The sequence below is a fragment of the Chrysochloris asiatica genome, unplaced genomic scaffold (assembly GCF_000296735.1).
Source record: "Chrysochloris asiatica unplaced genomic scaffold, ChrAsi1.0 scaffold00003, whole genome shotgun sequence".
NCBI lineage: Eukaryota > Metazoa > Chordata > Mammalia > Afrosoricida > Chrysochloridae > Chrysochloris > Chrysochloris asiatica.
In genome coordinates this window covers 19,115,340-19,135,541 of record NW_006408521.1, presented here as the reverse complement: position 1 = coordinate 19,135,541, position 20,202 = coordinate 19,115,340, and the positions used below count along the sequence as shown (strand labels likewise).

At 41.2% G+C, this 20,202-nt stretch overlaps 1 protein-coding gene across 1 annotated transcript in view; it reads right to left on the bottom strand.

Moving 5' to 3' along the window:
* Positions 1–4,541: 4,541 nt before the first annotated feature.
* Positions 4,542–20,202, bottom strand: part of CEP55 (centrosomal protein 55kDa) — a 23,631-nt gene continuing 7,970 nt past the window's right edge. The window contains exons 4-8 of the mRNA XM_006831149.1: positions 9,398–9,548; positions 7,747–8,060; positions 6,344–6,415; positions 5,543–5,668; positions 4,542–4,739 (exon numbers count right to left, since the gene is read on the bottom strand). Of these exons, the coding sequence (XP_006831212.1) occupies positions 4,542–4,739; positions 5,543–5,668; positions 6,344–6,415; positions 7,747–8,060; positions 9,398–9,548 (861 nt within the window). The remainder of the gene's footprint in view (positions 4,740–5,542; positions 5,669–6,343; positions 6,416–7,746; positions 8,061–9,397; positions 9,549–20,202) is intronic.

Sequence of the window (20,202 nt, the reverse complement as noted above, 5' to 3'; positions counted from 1 at the left end):
CCAGGAACAAACACTATTAAAAAAACGTAAATATTTGTTTTCCTAAGCCTAACCCAGTCCTCACCTCCTTCAGAAAGCCTTTCCTCCCATGACCTTGGGAAGACTTCTCCTGGGTACTTCCTCATTGCACTATCTCTGATTGGTCAGACGTCTGCCCTGCCGTGGCTCGGCTACACAAAGGCTGATTGACTCTTCTCTCCACCTGTAGCACTTGCATGACACCTTGCTCACTGCTGCTGGGCTAACTGATTGCTGACGCTTGTTGTTAGGTGCCGTAGAGTCCATTCCAACTCATAGCAACCCTGTGCACAACAGAAGGGAGCACTGCCCCGTCCTGTGCCAGCCTCAGACTTGGTACGTCTGAACCCAGTGCTGCTGTCACCGTGTCAATCCATCTCCTTGGGGGGATTCATCTTTTTTGCCAACCCTCCACTTTACCAAGCATAATGTCCTTGTCCAGGGACTGGACTCTCCTGCTAATAAGTCCAAAGTAGGAAAGACGAAGTCTCAGGCTTCTAAGGAGCATTCTGACTGTACTTCTAACACCATAATTTTCCTTTGTTCCTCTGGAAGTCCAGGGTACTTCTCCAACACCATAATTCAAATGCATCAATTCATTTATGGTCTACCTTAGTCACTGTCCAACTTTCACATGCATCCCAACTGATGATACATACTCTGAAGTGGATGTGATTTCGTCAGGAAACTTAACTTGGAATACCTGTAAAAACTTACTAGTGGAAGGTGTACTGGTCCTGTGAAGGCTTTTGTTGGCCTCAACTCATGGAGACCTCATGCACATGGGGTCAGACCGTTGTGATCCATAAGGTTTCCATGGGCTGATATTTCAAAAAGTAACGCAGCAGGACTTCCTGGCTAGTCTGTCTTAGAACACGCAGGCCTCCAGTGGTAGGCAGGGAGTGACTGGGCTTGAGCTACATTGACCAGGAACTGAACACAGGTCTCCAAGGGTTCTCCCACTGAACCCTTCGTGCTCCCATGAAGGCTGTTGCTGTATGCTATAGAGTCCATTCCAGATCCCAGCAAACCTGTAGGGCAGAGCACAACTACTCCAGGGGGCTTCCTAGGCTGGACTCTTTACTGGGGCAGATTGACAAGTCTTTTCTCCTATGGAGCTGCTAGTGGGTTCAAACCACTGACCTTTTGGTCGGCAGATAGCACTTAACCATCGCACCACCAGGGTTCCTTATGTGAAGTCTATTGTTGTTGTTAAGTGCCATTGAGTTGGTTCTGACTCATAGCAATCCTGTATAGGGTTTCTGAGAAGCGGTTGGTGAGTTTGAACCACCGACCTTGAAGTCCAAACCAACCTTGAGGTGGAGTGCTTACCCATTACCAGGACTTCTAGTGGTGGCGTGCTGTGGAGTTGGTTCCAGTTCATAGTGATCCTGTACAGGGTTTCCGAGGCTGTAAATCTTTACGGGAGCAGAAAGCCTCATCTTTCTCCTGCGAAACCGCTGGTAGTTTCCAACTGCTGACTTTAAGGTTCATAGCCCAAATGGTAACCACTGCGTTACCAGAGCTCCTTAGGACTCCTAGTATCAGATGCTAACTCACCCTTTGGTGCATGCCATTCCTTCTTTCTCTATTTGCTTCTTTGATTCTGAGTGCCCCTATCCACTTCTGACCCCAGGACACTTTTGTCTTCACTGTGGCTCCAGATTCTAACAATCACTGTATGTAAGACCCTAGCTCAGTCCTGACCTTTCACTCTTGCTTGAGTACCAAACCACCACTTGATAGGCAGATAGGAGTGGTTCCCTGGATGTCTTGCTGATATTTCTCATTTCTTTACCATTTATTAGTGGTGATCTTGGGCAAATCATTTGATCTCAGTAAGCTTTAGTTTTCTCTTCTGAAAAATTGTGCTGGTACTAGAGCTTACTTCAAAGAAATGCAGTGAAGAGCAATGAGATTAAGTAGATTACTCAGTTCCTGGTACATAGTTTATATTCACCCAGAACCAAAAATCCCTTAAGGGTAGGATATCTGCCAAGAAGATACACAAGGATGAAAAGAGGTTAATTATCAGAACCTTGGATCCCTTATTGTTCAGTAACGTGATCTAGGAAACAATTCTTCTGCTCTAAGTCCTCTATTAATCAGAAATATATGGAGTTGTATAGGAGAAATGCCTAATTTTCTTGACAGTTTTCCAAAGAAAAATTTGTATATTGGTGCCGAGATGTTGGCAGCTTCAGATCCTCCAGCAAAATTGAGAATAAAGCAAGGCCCTTGGGATAGAGATTCCAGGTCACCCTGTGTCTCCAGGGGCCACGATTAGTGGTCATCAGGCTAGAGTGTCTGTTTCATGTCCTAGCCAGTTATTCCCTGAAGTCACATGGCCTAACACAAGTCAGATCTGGGTTCTGGTTCTGACTCCACTACGCATGGAGTGGCCAAGGCATTTCCCACATCTGTAAACTAGAGACAACACTTGGCTTGCTTAAAAGTTGTATAGCGAATAACAAGAGTCTATCAAAAGTGGGAAAATACAAAACAAACTCCCAAATTCTCAAAATCCAGGCTTTCTGGTGCCATAGAGGCTGGACGAACCTGCCAAACGATTACACTGAGATCATCTATAAACCTTAAACCACAAGTATTCCCTGAAATCTTCCTCAAAGAAAACAATAGTTTCACTTAATTGGTAAAAAAAAAAAAAAAAAAAAAGTTTGTCTTGAGCTTGTGCTGTTTAAGATTGACCTGCGTGGGGTCAAACTTATAATGCTAATTTGTAAGATCACATAGGAAACTCTGAGGTCAGGAGTTTATGCTAATGGCAGGACTACTTTGGAAAGGAGGGTGTGATGGCTGATGCTAAGTATGCACTTGCTTAGGTGGTTCTCAGTGGTTTGGCAGACACTGTTACACCTCCCAATTTGTGACCTGATGTGAACATCCAATCATTGGAAGAAGAGTTTCTTTGGGGGTGTGGCCTGCATCCCCACTTTAAATGGACGCTCTGGCAAAGCTCTGTCTCAATTTTCCATTTGTTTTACATCATCTGACCTCTGTCAGGTTGTTAGGATGTCAGCCTACTGCCTGACCTGCAGATTGTGGATTCATCGGCTCCTGCAAACCTGTGAATAAGGAAAAGCCTCAAGCCTGCCACCCGACCCATGAATTTGGGACCTGCCAGCTTCCACAATTATGTGAACCATTTCTTTGAAATAAATCTCTCTATAGCATGCTTTTTTTTTTTGTCTTTGTTACAGATAACTCCGAATCATGCTTACAAACAAATTTGATCTGTTCAACAAAGGTGGCTGAAAGCCTCTATTTCTTTAGGTGGTTTCTGGCTCCTAGGTATGCTTAACTACCTTTTTATCTTATAAGACATGTTTATCAGCAAACCCAACATACTTTTTGGGATAGAAATTTTAGAGGGCTCTGGTAGCATAGTGGTTATGAATCAGACTGCGAACCGCAAGGTCAGCAGTTCGAAACTACCAGCTGCTCTGCGGGAGACAGATGAGGTGTTCTGCTCCCGTAAAGATTTACAGCCTCGGAAACCCTGTTCAGGGTCGCTATGGGTCGAAATCGACTCGACGGCACTTAACAACAACAACAACATGTTTACACATATACACACTAGACATACTAAAACTATTAAATAATTTTATTGTTCTCTCTTTTATATTACTAACAGTAGCTCATAGAAAAACTCAAAACATTTTTAACTTGCTTACCCAAAGCATGTATAAAAATATCTGTTCAGATAAACAATTATCGGATCGTTATTTTGCCCTGCTTTAAAAGTGCCCAAAATAAATAAAATACCTATCAATCAAATGAGAGGGCTAGCTGGTTTTGTTAAAATTCATTTGAACAGTTTAGCTAACCACCGTGTGCTAAAGAAATTGGAATTAACGCTACAGCCAGTTAACATGAGAGCAAACACTGTGTGTGGCACCTTACACACATCCCTTCAGCAGAACCTGCTTTGTGCTTGGAACACAGTTTGTTTTACAATTCCCACAGGAAGCAGCAATAAAGACCAAGAAAATTCCCAATGTTTCTAATAACTGCTCTATAACCGCAAGGAAAGAAAAATGAAAAAAGTGTCACCATTTTTTAACAATGGATATCAAAATTTAACACAGTAAGATCCTTGGTTAATGATCTTAGATTTTTTTTTTTTTTTTAACTCAAAGTATATTAAATAGGTCACAGAACAAAATATTTGCTTGCAGGTGCAAGAAAGACATCACACAAGCAATGACCTGAACTATCTTTTGTCCATCAAGTACTTATCAGTGCAAAGTTAGTAGTCTCTGCAAACACCGTTCCCCACCACGCGCTGTCAGTTTGCTTGAAGCCTGATGATGAATCATCACTGGCCAAGGAAAATGCAAAGCAGCCAAACCTAAATTACAATGATGCATTCACGTGCCTGGGTCTTAAAAGCTGATAGCAGTTTCTTATACAAGGGGAGAAATAAGCAGTTCCAAATGTCCAAAAGATAACATAAAATACAGTACTGAACTTTTTGCCACAAACACAGAATAACCATTTTGCTACTTTGAACAGTATTCCACATGAGCAAGTAGATCTCGATGTTCCGCGGCCGGATACTGTATGTTGCACTTGGGACACTCCACCACACTGTCGTTGAGTGCAGCGGGGCTTTTTGGTGAGGCCACCTTGAGTCTGCTTTCTGTCTCTCCTTGGAAAGTGACTAATGGCTCAGTGAAGGCCAACTCATGAAGCTGTTTCTGAAAAGTGAATTTCAAACAAATGCTGTTTGTACATAAAGCCCACTTGAAGAGGTTTAATTGAATGTAGTTACTCTAGCTGCTTCACCACTGCAGACAGATTTTCTTTTGAATTTCTGCTCACTGGCATTATGGTGAAAACGTTATGAGATGGTTCTGAATGCAAAATACCCAGAAAGTATACTGGAATTAGGTGTATGTTTATGTAAATAAGTTTGATTAAAATAACCTGTTGCCATAGAGTCAGAGTCGATTCTGACCCTAGAGGGCAGAGTACACTGCCCCTTAGGGTTTCCAACTCTATAAACCTTTATGGAAGCAGATGGTCACATCTTTTTCTCCAAGGTTGCTGGTGGGTTCAAACTGCTGACTTTTCAGTTAGCAGCTCAATGCTGAACAAGTGCGTCACCGGGACTCATTTTTCCAGGAGTATTAATCTACCCCAAACCCACTGCTGCCAAGTTGATTCTAACTCATAGTGAGCCTATAGAGGAGTAGACCTGCCCCATGGCTTCCAAGGTTGTAAATCTTTACAGAAGAAGATGGCCATGCCCTCCTACAACAGTGCCGCTGCTAGGGTACCACCTAGTAACAGAATCGTTACTAAGAGGTACAAAATGTCTCTCTAGTGCTCTGAATTGATGATGCTCACAGAGCAAATGAGACAAGGGATGTTCTTACTGATTTGAAATACAGCTGTTCTTTAAGCTGTTTTCATAGTTTGGGAACTATTTGGACACGTACATGGGAAGACGGCAGATAGAGAAGAAAGTAAGGCCTATTTTTAACCATTTCAGACTCACCAAGGATTCCAACTGTGTTATTTGATTTCTTGCTTTTCGGAGCTCCTTAAAAATGACATGCAATTGGTGCTGCATATTTTGACGGTCAAGTTTTTCATTTTCGAAGTCTAAAGTACATGCCTGCATCTGGAAAACACCCAGGACAAGACAATGACAGCTGTAAACACGGCTCGTTTTCCTGACTGGATGCCTGCATTGCTTTATTAGCACATTTGCAGTGCCATCAGAATAAGAATTCATCTGAGTGATAAATGAAGATGCTTTAGGTTGAGGCTTTGGTTCATCCAAGAAGCAGGGCCATGGCTTAACGGATCCATGAGTGAAAGCAGCTTTAAAGGCAGGCTGCAGTCTTGTCCTCCCCCGACTCTCGGGACATGGGAGGAGAAGAAAAGATGGCTATTTACTGGTTGGGAAGAGACTGCGTATCTCAGCTCAAAATTCTGAGAACAGATGGTCTCTCTCTGAGTTCTCACTGAAATTACAAGGTAGCCCTGTTAGGGAGCCCCTGTTGGGTAAAAGTAGGAACTGTAGAAGCCGTTAGGAAAAAGTGAAAATTTCCAAAACCAGTATCTTATCTGTCAAGAAAACTACTCTCTCACTCTCCAGGAATTTGGGTTAGCCCAAGGACAATAGCAGGGGCACATCTAGCTAACACAGATCGTCTCTAAATGGTTTTGGTTACACGGTTTTAAAAACATTTCTACACTCTCCAAAGTGGTTCCCCATAGAATACTGTGCATATGAAAAAAAAGCCCATTTTATTAGGGTTGGACTAGATTTCGAAGCGAACCTAACGAGTACCTGTTGTTCCAATAGCGCCACTTTTGTTTGTTCCTCTTGCTGCTTTAGCAGAGACGTGTACAGAAACTGGACCTGCAGGGTGTAAAGGGAGCCAATGCGGTCACGTTCCACCATGTCACGTGACTGGGCACTCAGAAGGAGCTCACATCACAAGTCGCACATTTCTAACGAGGACAGCACCTGCCAGCTAAGGGTGAGACTGCCAACTATGGACGCAGTGGGCATCACCCTCTTGGCTGAGAGTTCCCCGAGGAAAAAACTCAGTAAGGAGTAGTTCTGAACCCTGTAGTGGCACACCCACTTTCCTGCAGGCTCTGACCTCAATGGATATTTCTGAGTAAGATAACAAAGCCAGAAGTGCCTTGGTTCCTAGGCCGCAGAATTGGAGCAAACTCATCAATGGTCTCTGCTTAACCTTCTCCAAACATCACAGCTTGTGCCTGCAACAGCAGTAGGGCTAGAAAAGGCTGAGAAGGCAAAGGTTACATGGCAGTGGATTTTTCCCCTCTCTCAACTTTTGGAGGACTTTCAGAATGGCTACTGTAATAGCAGTGCTAGCTAACATTTACCCAGCTCTTTCATTTCCATCCTCTCAACAACTCCATCAGATAAGAAGAGGTGAAATTCAAATGAGTGAATTTGAATTTGTCTAGAAAATATCTTCTTTCTTCTTAGTTGGAATGAATAACTACTGCAGGGAAGCAGAGCAAAAGGAGGACGGACTGTTATGTTCTTAATTTGACAGATGAAAACCATGCCTTCGTGTCCGAGAGGCTGAGTGATTTGCCACTGGCCACAAATCCTAGATTTGAGGCCAGATAATGTTCTTTCCATTATTTATGCTGATGAGCATAAATGAATGCATTTCTATCAAAGCCATATTCAAGTCTAATAACCCCAACGTCACTAGACATCTCGGCATAAAGCTGTGAGTGTAATGAGTACACAGGAAGGGCCGTGCCAAGGAACTTGAGCATATTGCCACCGCAATCAGGGCCTCGCCTGGAGTCAGGCTTGAGTGCTTTCTCTAGCTCACATCTCCACTGTCTTTCTCACACCTCCCTCCCTCACACCTTCCTTAGAGACTTTGCGAGGCTGATTCCTCTGCCTGACAGAACGTCCACAGTTTATCATACACCCAGCTGGTTCTTTAGTCTGATCAGGTGTCAGAGAGGCCTCCACTGGGCCCCAATTCTTTGTCATTTTACATGATTTTATTGTCAATAGCTTACTTATTTATATACTTATTATGTTTGTATGCTAGAATATAAATTCCCATGAGAGCAAGGATTTGTTTTATTCTTGTTGTATCCCAAGAGACTATAAAACAGTGCCTGACGGACTCAGGGCAAGTGCTCACTAAAAACTCTGAATCCTAAAATCCTGGTTCTGTTCAGGCTTACCTGAGATAAGAGCTCTTCAGATCTCTTCTTCTCCTCTTCAAGTTTCCCCCTAGCAACATCATTCTCTTCCTTGAGCTTTTGTATTTTCTCCATTTTATGCCTATCATCTTCCAGGTGTTGAACATCTGCCTTTCTTTGTGAACACAACAATTGATTTAAATCTTGAACTTCTTTTTGGGTTTCTTCATATTTTCTTCGAAATTCACTCAGTTCAAAACTTAACTGGGTTATGGTTTGACGTTCAACCTCAAGGTCTTTTTTTGCATTAGCCAAGAGATGATTGTAGTATTTTTGCTTTTCTTCTTGATGGTAACCTATGACAAACAACATTATGGTGGGCCTCATTTTATAAAATAGATAATATTCCTGAAAAGTGAATCAAAAAAGCAACATTTCTCTAAACAAGAACACATTATTTCCTTAGCTTACAAGAGACAGGGAGCATATTTAATGGAACAAGAAAGTAAAGTTTAAGTGCATTATTTGAAATGAACAGATCAGCAAATAAAGGAACTGAAAATAATCAAACTTGTGGGGAAGGAAAGTCACTCATGTCTGAAGAAGGCAAGTCAAAAAAAAAATAAAGATAAAAACTTTTAATTACACATGCAAAAATAATTACCAAAATTAAAACCAGTAATGTTAAAAGCAGTTGCACTGGGCAAAGGACAGGGTCCTTCTGTACTATAACGGTTTCAATAAGTGCTTATAATACGACTTTGATAAACACACATACTAAAGAGAGAGATAACTATCAGAGGAAAAAACACTTAGATGTAGGCCACAACAAGATCCATTTACATTGGTAGTAAAACCACAACAAGATCTATTTACACTGGTAGTAAAACCACAACAAGATCTATTTACACTGGTAGTAAATATAGACGGTCACTACAGTAGTGATCCTGCTCCCATAGGGCTAAACAGCTTTAAACTGGCTCCATCTGCACTCCCTTTACAGTTTCTTTTTAGCATTTGCACCATTTTAAATATTCAAATGTGACGCTCTTCCATAATTCTAATGTTAATCTTTCATTAGCTTGCTCTTTACATCTTTCAAGGCTCAGTCCAAGGCTGTCAGCCTTTTAACAAGAACTTTGCCTGGGGGTGTTTCTTCTTTTCTGAGCTCAACCCCTCCCCTGGACTTGCTGAACCTACCTCCCAATCTGTAATATCAGAATAATGACCCTTCCTGCCCCACCTATCACAGGCTGGCCTGAAACTCAACTGAAATCAATGTGCAATACACATGGCAAAAATATAGCATCCATAGTAAGTAACATGTGTCATCCCGATTCCACAGTGAGATTCAAATCATTGAAAGAATCATCTTACATCATCTTTTTCCTTCTGAGGGTGATGTGAATTTGTGCTAGGGAAGCAGACAATAGGAGGACTGGTGAAAAGGTCAGTTCTGGGGGAACTAAAGTTCTAGAAGGACTCTGAAAGAGGGAAATATAATGTGACTCCAAGCTGCCAGAGATTGCCCGTTTTCTTGTGCCTTTTATCAGAAAGCATAGGAAATAAAGGAGGCTGGAAGATTTGCTCTTACTTTACTTTCTAACATGCATCTATAAAAATCTAAATTTGATGAATCACTCTGTTGGGAAAATGTCAGACGTATCTCAAAAGAACATTTTTATACCAATACCTTCTGATTCAGTCTTTTTTGTCTGCTGTAGGAGTGACTGAGCAGCTGTTTCTGATTGCTGCTCCAACTCAAAGATCTTTGCTAAAAGTCCTTTTACGTAGACTTCTCGCTGCTGATCATACACAAGCCACTGCTGGTTTTTCTCCAGAGCCTCAAGAAGAAGATGAAATACCATCATCAACAGAACAAACAAACAAAAAGCCCACATAAAGTTCAAATGCACAAAGGAGACCAAGTGAGGTAGCCTTTTTCAACACATAAAGTTGCTTATGGCTCATAAACAGAATATGCAATTACGTTGAGATGAGCTAAATGATTCCGAGCAGTACTGCTCTCTCTCTGTGTTTAACAGGTTTATTCCGATGGAACATTGGCATTGTACAGCAGAAGGTTGTATCTATTCATTTCTACCCCATAGAATCTGCTATAAATCCAGGACTCCTAGCAGTGGGACTTCAAAGAACCTATGTCAACTAACCTTACATTTTCAAGAGAGGAATGGATTTCAGCTTACCAGTGATTGGGGTTAACTAGAGATAGCCCTTTATACCTTAAAATGATGTATTATACATTGATACAATTCTTCTACTTTAATTTCAATCTGAAAACACAGTATAGTATGCCTGTCTTTCTAGGATACAATCTCCCCAGACCTCTAGTTACAGGATGAGGTATAGATGAACTTGAAGCTACTGCTTGTGTATCAGAACATCTTCTTTCAGGTTGCAACTTCCATCCTTTACAGACACAGACAGTTGAGCTGTGTGTCCAGAAAGATGTGTATACAGGCATATCTCGGAGATCCTGTGGATTCGGTTTCAGACTACAACAATAAGCAAATGTTGTCATACAATGATTCATGTGAATTTGTTTGTTTCCCAGTACAGTGTAAACATATTTAAAAGTTATGTTTACATTATAGTCTATTAAGGAACCCTGGTGGTGCCATGGGCTAGGTGTTGATCTGCTAACCAAAAGGCCAGTGGCTTGAACTCACCAGCTTTTCCATAGAAGATAGATGTTTCTCTAAAGATTTATTGTTGTTGTCAAAGTGCCACTGTGTCGTTTCCAACTCATTGAGCCCGTATAGGGTTTCCGTGGTTCAGTGCTTACTCTATCACACTACACCAGGACTCCAGTTTTAGAAATCCTACGGAGCAGTTCTACTCTGTCCCATCGGGTTTCTAGGAGCCAGAACTGACTCAGCTGCAGTGGGTTTGCTGCTGGTTTGTTCTGGTGGCTGTTGTGGTTACGTGCCTTGGAGTCAGTTCTGACTCACAGTGACCCTGTACAGGGTTTCCGAGGCTGTAAATCTTTACAGGTGCAGAAAGCCTCATCTTTCTCCTACGGAATGGCTGGTAGTTTTGAACTGCTGACCTTGAGGTTAGCAGCCTGACTCTGGTACAGTCTATTAAGCGTATAGGAGCATTATAGAAAATTTGAAATACTATGACAATTTGCCAAAATGTGACACAGAGACATGAAGTAAGCACAAACTATTGGAAAATGGTTCAGTAGACTTGCTCAGGGTTGTCACAAACCATCAATTTGCAAAAAGTACAAAATTGTGAGGTGCATTAGTGGGAAGTGTGCCTGTATATAGAAACTCTAAGTCTAGAGAGTTCTTCCAAGCTTTGCTTGAGACCTCCCATGAGAATCCTACACATTCATGAGCAAAACTTCTGGATACGGGGCTGACAGAATTTTTGGTGTCTGCTTTGTACAGGCTTTGGAAATGGATGAGGAAGCCAGCAGCAGCCTCTGGAATCAGAGTTAGCCCAGGGTCCTGCAGTCACTTGACCAGGCAGCTGTCCCTCTGCACTCGTCAGGCACCTGGCACCCTAGTCCTCAACGAGTGGCTGAAGAGTTCACTCATCAAGTGGAGATGCTAGACAGCCAACCCACACTCTACACTCAACAGTGTTAAGCTCTGTGGTCGGCTATTTTCACTGTAAGAAGCTTCAATGATAGCAATTTGCTCTGCGCTCCCTGCCAGCCTCCATCCTCAAAGTCAGTTTAAAGAAAGCAATTTCATTTAAAGTCTGTCTTGTTAAATCTCAGTGGGAGACATGCGAAGGTTCACTGTAAAGCTGATTCCACTTTTCTGTATGTTTGAGATTAAAGTTGAGAGAAAAAATCTGTTGCAAACAAATATGAATGTTAACATCTGCTTTCACAGTGGACCTAGTATAGCTGAGAAGATTGTTGGGATACAATGCAATTCTCAAAACAGTTTGCAGTAGCCATTTCCCCATTTGGAGCCATCACCATTCCAAATAAGGTTCTTATTCATATTCTACACTTTCAAAAGAAAGGACTAATGTAAACCAAAGGCTCTCAAACTCAAATTTAGTTGATAAAGGAAACAACATTGTGTAATTCAAAGAGTACACATATCCAAATACTTACTGAATGCAGGCAGACCTCGTTTCATCATACTTCGCTTTACTGTGCTTCAGACACCGCATTTTTCACAGACTGAAACTGACTCTATGCCTTACTGCATTTCCAGTATTGGTTTGCACTGTATGGCGAGTTGCTACACAGGCATACCTTGTTTTATTACACGTTACAAACAATGCGTTTTTACAAACTGAATGATTATAACAAATTGCATTCAGCAAGTCTACGGGCACAATTTCTCCAACAGCATGTGCTTTTTTTTTTTTTTTTCATAGTATGGTAATTATCACAATATTTCAATTTTTATATTGCTATTGCAGGGTGGCTCCATATGATAAGCACAGGACTGAAATCTACAAGTTTAGTGGTTCAAACCCACCAGCCATTCCTTGGGAGAAAGATGAGGCTTTCTGCTTCAGCAAAGATTGAAAAAAAGTCACATAAACCCTATATAGGGTTGCTGTGAGTCAGAACCAACTCAACAGCACTTACAGAAACCAAAATGAAACCCCACTGCCAGCCAGTCAATTTAGAACTCATACGGTTTCTGTGGCTGCAAATCTTTATTCACAGGATCAGCTGGAGGATTTGAACAGAGACTTTGCAGTTAGCAGTTTAGTGCTTATCTGATAAACTGGCTCACTAGGGCTCCTGAAATAGACTATTGTCGTCAAGTTCAGACTCTAGCAACCTACAGGGTTTAAACTGACCTTGTGGTTCAGTGCTTATCCCACAGTGCCATACCAGACCTAACTTTTCTATGCACTAGGAAGCCAAAAAATCTGTAGGACCTGCTTTATTGTGACATTAGCTTTACTGTGGTGGTCTGGAACCAAACCTGCATAAACCATGGAGTCCTTTGGTGGTACAAACAGTTAAGCACTTAGCTTCTAACTGAAAGGCTGGAGGTTCAAGCCCACCCAGAGGGACCTTAAAAGAAAGATCTGGTGATCTATTTGCAAAAACTCAGCCACTGAAAACCCCTCTGATACACATGAGTCAGAATCGATGCTGGAAGCTGATTTTGTTTTGTTTTTATATAAATCAGAGGATGCTAGGCGCTAAAGAGACCTATGTGTATAGAGAGGGTCCTGGTGTGGGGATGCAGGATAAGCACTGGATTGCTAATTGCAAGGTTAGTGGTTCAAACCTGCCAGCTGCTCCTCAGAAACCCTATACAAGGTCGTTACGAGTCAGTATTGACTTGATGAACTGGACAACCACCATTATACAGAATTACCTACTTGTCTGTAATTAAGAAAGATTTCAATAGAAATCATTTTAGTGTCATATGGCCCTGAGCATTTTCTTTTTTTAAAGGAACCTGACCTACATTATTTGACAAAGTATATGAGGAAAAATGCTTGTTGCTTTAAGATTTGAGAGGCAACATTCTATAGGACCACATGATGGCGCTGCTACTTCAATAAAGTAATGAGCATTTCTTGACCACCTCTCCTCTTCCACTCCCATGAACTTGACTGTAGCAATCAATGGACTTTTGTTCGGTATCAATAAATGTTATTCTCATTAGCTCTGAATCTTCAGCATCATCATACTAGCTATCCCTCACAGCTTTGTCATCTACATATTTGTTAGGTATATGTGTTAATGTTTTCATCCAAATTATCAATAAAAATGTACAACAGTAAGTAAAGTGCAGCCTTGTGAATGGTACCAGGCATCTCCCTCCCAATTTGACAATGATTCACTCAATATTCCTTGGGTTAAAAATTTGAATCTAGGTCAAAACATTAATCTGCACTGAAGGAATGAAAAACAAGGGTTAATTGACAAAAGTGTAATATGGACGGTAGATTGAAGCACTGTACCAAGTCAAACCCACCAGGCGCTCCTGGGAAACCCTATAGAGGCTCTCTATGAGTGAGAACCAACTCAATGGCACTTACCAACAACAACAATAAAAACAACATCTATATCATGGTCATGTAAGGGAATGTCCTCATTTTAGGAAATACACATTGAAGTAAATAGGAGTAAAGGGTCATGGACATATGTAATGTGTTCTCAAATGGTTCAGGAAAAAAAAAAAATGTGTGAGTGAGTGTGTGCATGCAAACAGGCACCCGTGTGAGCATGAGAAAGTACAAAAGTGAATGACTGCAAATGACAGAGCAAATGGGAAAAAATGTTAACAATAGGTGAATCTGGGGAAAGGGTACATAGGTGTTCTATGTACTATTCTTACACGTCTGTAAATCTGAAATTGTTCCAAATAAAATGTTTTTCTTGTTTGTTTGGTTTTAAAATATTCCTTAAATTCTAAGTCAAAATGATCAGGATTTTAAGATTAAGAGTCTTCACATTGCTTCTGAGCCATTTGGTTTGATTTTGCTTGGAAATGACCAACATGTGACAATGTTTACAGCAATCACTGCATGTAGTTATTTGAAAATGTCAGCCATACTCGATGGCAGCTGAGGAATGATACAGCTAAGCCCTAAGAAAGGTAAACAGAGGATTTTCAGACCTATTTTAGCATCCAAATACTGGTTCTTAAAATAGGTCACCAACTGGCCACAGGATGTTTCGTGGGAGCTCAGAGGAGGGCTTGTGGGACCAGCCAAATAATGTGATGATGCTAAAAACTCTGGGTGATGAGAAGTACAATTTCTCTTTCCCTGCCCTCTAAATTCTCCGGTGACAGTTCTCCTCATAGTCTGAACAATCTGCTGAGATTCCAAAGAAAAAAAACAGAGCTAAGCCTCCTTCAGTGCCTCAAACTACTAAGCTCTCAGTGACATCCAGGTCCCACCTTTGACCTAGGAAACCCAGGTCTTTAGGAAGATCCCCTAGATTCCCATGCAGAGCAGAGGCTGAGAAGCACAGCAGGGTTGGAAGCACCACCTGAAGGTGAACTGGGTCAAAATTTATTCCATTTACCTACAGGGTCTTGCTAAGGTAAACAAAGCAAAGAAGTACAATTTTTTAAAATCTTGTAAATAAACTGAAAAGATAAAACCAGAACAAAAAGACTGGACATAAATGTGTAACATATCAAAGTTCATTTCATAAAAAGAACTGGCATTATGCAAAAATAACTTTAACCGGTACTCGAAGCAATTAGTGCTAAGAAGCTTAATAGTTATGTATAACTTTAAGACAACGACCTGGATTTTCAGGTATTTTGCTAGGAGAGATATTAATAAAAATTTTTAAACTTCATGATTCCAATTAGTCATTCTTTAAATGCCCTAAACACTGGGGATGTAGGAGTGAACACAACAAAATCCTTCCTTCGGGAAACTCGTATTTTTATGGAAGAGTCAGACAATAAACAAAATAAATAAAGACTGTAATTTTAACAGCAATATGTGCTAAGGAGAAAAACAGCAAGAAAAGGAAACAAAATTACCTTGTTGTTGCTAAGTGTCCTCAAGTCTGTTCTGACTCACAGTGACCCTGTATAGGGGTTCTGAGGAGCAGCTGGTGAATTTGAACCACTGACCTTGCAGTTTAACTCGACCTTGTGGTCTAGGGCTTATCCTACAGCACCACACCAGGACTCCAAAATTACCTTGGACTTATCATTTTAGACAAGTTGGCAAAGGAAGCTTTCCCTAGCCCCACAAGAAAGTGGCACTTGAGTAAAGGCTGAAGGAGGTGACGAAGTGTCATGAGGATATCTGGGAGAAGAGCATGCCAGCTAAGGAAACACCATGAGAAAATGGGGGCTTTCAGAGAACCACTAGAAAGCCAGCATGGCTGAAGTGGAATGAATAGGGGAAAAGGAGGTGTGCAGGTAAATTATTCCTAGGTATGTACATCTAATAGCTGTTATTGTTAGTTGCCACCAAGTGAGCTCCAACTCATGGTGACCCCTTCCCTGTACAGTAGGAGGAACAGGTGTGCCACCTTCAAGATTGTTGGTGTGTTCATGCCCCACCCCCGCCCCCCATTATGGCTGTGTATTTGGAGTGCCTTCAAACAAACCATGGGGGCTCACCTTCCAGCACTGTATCGGACACTATTTCAGAAGTAGATCACCAGGCCTTTCTTCTTAGTCTGTCTTAGCCTGGAAGCTCTACCTATTCACCGTGGATGACCCTGCTGGTATTTGAAATACTAGTGGCATAGCTTCCAGCATCATAGCAACACGCAATACGACAAACCAGCAGATGGGTGGTAGATATAATGGGCAGGATAATGACAACACTTTGGAGCCTTTATACTGGCAGTATGACATATATGACAGGAATATATCTGGACAGTTTTCAAAAATTAGGTTTCTTCTTTATTTCAGTTACCTGATGAGATTACTGCAATACCTTCCAACCCCTATAAAGATATTCAACAGATTTAAATTATCCTTTCAAATATCAAACAGATCTTGAGGTACATTTGTTAGATGCAATAACACAGGATCTTAAAAGCATACTCAGAACAGAGTAGACATGTCAGCAATATTTCTGTAATCAAAATGCCTATGTACTGACTTAATCACTAAATCAAGTACTTTATACTTCATATACCCATTGTTTCGTTTTGCTGTGCATGGGGTCGCTATGAGTCGGTTCCGACTCGATGGCACCTGACAACAACAACAACATACCCAATATTAAAACCTGAAAAACTACACTGCGGCAAGGTAGGGCATGATGGTGGACCAGGCAGAAAGGCTGTATGGACCCTCTGCTGCAAAGATACGGAAAACCAGACGAGACAGATTCAGAGGATGGTCCTGGAACTGTGAGCTTCAGCTAAAGGGATGAAAAGTAGACAGAGTTCTTACTGGGAGAGAGAGTTGAACAGATGCAAGAAAGGACGTGATTTCTGATTTGGGTAAGCCAAATCAGGCCAAGTCATTTTGAATGGGTGTGAGTAGATTGAGAGACAAGAAAACATTCCTGTTTGGTTCCTTGCATACCCCTGGTGACTAGAGGCAAGACCTGTTATACTTCAGGAATCTTAAGATTTTCTTTGAATTTTTCCATTACTTTTTCTTATTGTTTTTCTAGTTTACTAGTATTGAGAGATTTCTCTTCCAGACCACTACTGGCTTCCATTGATTCAAATCTACCCTTTTGTAGTTTCAATTTATTGTCCATTTCTGATAACTTAGTACTAATCTTCGGGGTTTCTGTTTGCAGGTTTTGTGTTGTCTCCAACCCTTGATCTATTTTGGTTTTTTGTTTGTTTCTGTAGCACTTTTCTTAATTATTCCTTGTTTTCCTCAACCTTTCTGTCAATAGTTTGGAGGTACCTAAATCTCATTCTCCTGAACTCCTTTTCAGACAGTTCCACTACTTCTTTTCCTCTTGGTCATTTGTTTGAACTATTCTGCCTTGCTTTTTATGTGACTAGAGATGGTCTGCTGCTTTCAAGGCATGCGGTTTCATTGTGTTAAGTGGATGAATGTATACTGGTGTATTCTTAGGCACTATTCAGCTGCCTTCTGGTGGGTAGGATCTAGAGATGAGCTTGTGCAACATTTTCTCCCACAAAAGAGAAGGAGAACAAACAAAATAAACTAAAACCCCGAAACTAAAAATACATAAAAAACAAAGAAACAAAAAGCCAGAAGGGGGAAAAAAAAAAAGAGAAAACAAAGCAGAAAACTAAGTGTAGTTCTTCTGCGCCACCTACTGGCCTCTTGCCTTCACAGGTGTCTGAGAAATTTCAAGATGGTCCTGCTGTGCCTCTAACCTATAACCAGTCTTGTTCTTTCCTATTTTCCTCTATCTCACAAAAAATACTAATGGGAGTTCTTTGGACTAGGAACCACCAACAACAGACAACAACCAAAGACTGACATACATGACAACACCACTCAGAATTCAGTCCAGATATGGAAGTTTCTGGAATTCTGGTGTGGTGCTATAAAATAAAGCACTGGACTGCAAGGTCAGTTTGAACCAGAAAAGCGGCAGTTCAAACTCACCAACCACTCCTTGGAACCCTAAACAGTGCTGCTATGAGTCAGAATCGACTCAACGGCACTTAGTAACAACATGGAAGTATCCAGAATAGAACAAAACTGTTGTTGTTTAGGGCTGTCGAGTCGGTTCTGACCCATAGCGACCCTGTAGAGGGTTTCCAAGGAATAGCTGGTGAGCTTGAACTGCCATCCTTGCAGTTCAAACCAACTTTGCAGTCCAGTGCATTAACCCACAGCGCCACTCCAGAACAAACTACAGACAGAACTGAAAATAGGGTATCAGAGATGTCAAAAGGTGGGAAAAGTATAGTCACAGAGATTCAGGTGGCGAGGAGGTTAGGCAGATTTCAAGATAAAATGAACTGTTTTAAAATGAGGAAGAAATTAATAAAGTACAGGATAACTTAAAAAAAACTTCATACACTTTCATATTGAATCCAGAAAAGGAAAATCCATGATGATTTTAGATACATTAAACCCATGAAGAAATAACAAGAAGCAGCAAACACACACACACACACACACACACACACAACTCAGCACAGCAAGCATGCAGAACAAAGAAACCAGCAGCATAACAAAATATATGGAGCTCTGGTAGTGTAGTGGTTACGAATCAGGCTGCAAACAGCAAGGTCAGCAGTTCAAAACTACCAGCTGTTCCACAGGAGAAAGATGAGGCTTTCTGCTCCTTTAAAGATTTACAATCTTGGAAACCCTGTACAGGGTCGCTATGAGTTGGAAACGACTCCACTGCACACAGCAACAAAAAATGTCAAACCTGTAATTAAAAAAATCATCAATGAAAAACTAGGGACAAAATATAGAGCTCTAATACATGTTAGAGCTCTATATTTGTCCCTAGTTTTTCATTGATGATTTTTATAGTTACAGGTTTTATATTTAGTTCTTTAACCATGTTGAATTTGTTTTTGTATATGGTGTGAAGTATGGATCTTGTTTAATTCTTCTAATTGAGTTCTAGTTTTGCCAGCACCAGTTGTTGAAGAAACATGAGTCCTGGTGTGGTGCTGTGGGTTAATGCACCAGACTGCAAAGCTGTTTGAATTGCAAGGTCAGCAGTTCAAGCTCACCAGCTGCTCCTAGGAAACACTATACAGGGTCGCTATGGGTCAGAACCGATTCAACAGCACTACACAACAACAACAACAATACGGGGCATGGAGTCCTGGTGTGGCACTGTGGGCAGACTGCGAAGTCCTTTGAACTATAAGGTGGGTAGTTCAAGCTCACCAGCTGCTTCTTGGAAACCCTATTCAGGGTGGCTATGGATCAGTATTGACTCGATGAAACTTAACAACAATGCATGGCATACACTATCATACATTACAAAAAACACATAAGCAGTAGAAGACAAAATAGATCACTGGGACCTCCAAAAAATTAGAAACTTAGTGCGTTAAAAAACTTCACCAAAGAGTAAAATGGGAGTCCACATCCTAGGAAAAAAATTTATCAGACAAGGGACTAATATCTAAAATTTATACAAAACTACCATACCTCTACAAGAAAAAGACAAACAACCCAATTAAAAATGGTACAGGGCATGAACAGACACTTCAACAAGAAAGATATCCAAGCAACCAACAAATATATGAAGAACTGTTCACGATCATTAGCCATTAGAGAAATGCAAATCAAAACAACAATGAGATATCATCTCACACCAACATTAACAAAGAAGTTCAAAAAACAGGAAACAACAAATGCTGGTGAGGGTGTGGAGAGACTGGGACCCGTCTACATTGCTGATGGGTCTGTGAAATGATGAAATCTTCTTAGGTATTATCAAACATCTTAAAACAATGAGAAGATAAGCCTAGGGACTCAGAACCATAGTCTTAGAGGACACCATGGTCAATCGGCACAACATAGTCCACAAATACAATGTTCCACATCCTACTTTGGTGAGTAGTGTCTGGGATCTTTAAAGCTCATGAGCAGCCTGCTAAGGTGCAGCTAGTGGTTTCTCCATGTGCAGAAAAAAGAAGAGTGAAGAGAACTGAAGATGCTTGGAATCAACTAGTCCAAAGGACTAACGGAACTTGTGAACATCAGTCTCCACGACTCTGAGACCAGAACAACTAGATGGTGCCCAGCTACCACGACCACATTAGAAAGTCCTGGACAGAGTGGCAGAATGTGTGGCATCAAACTCAAAATTACTTTTAAGACTGGGCTTACTGGTCAGAAAGAGACTGGAAGAACCTGAGACTGTGGCCCTCGACCACCTTCAGATCTGGAAAGGAATCCACCTTCTTTCAGCCAAGTAGTAGGTAAGTAGATAGGGCGAACAACTTTCAGTAAGCAGTAGATACATATACAGGGGAAACAACAACACTATTAAGATATGCTCACTATGCATTCATAGAATGGTCAATCATTCAAACTCAAAAGGGCAGCATGTACCTAAGGACAATGGCAAGAAGGGATGGGAAGGTGGGTGAAAGGGAACTGGGAGCCAGAGGGAGGAAGGGGGATG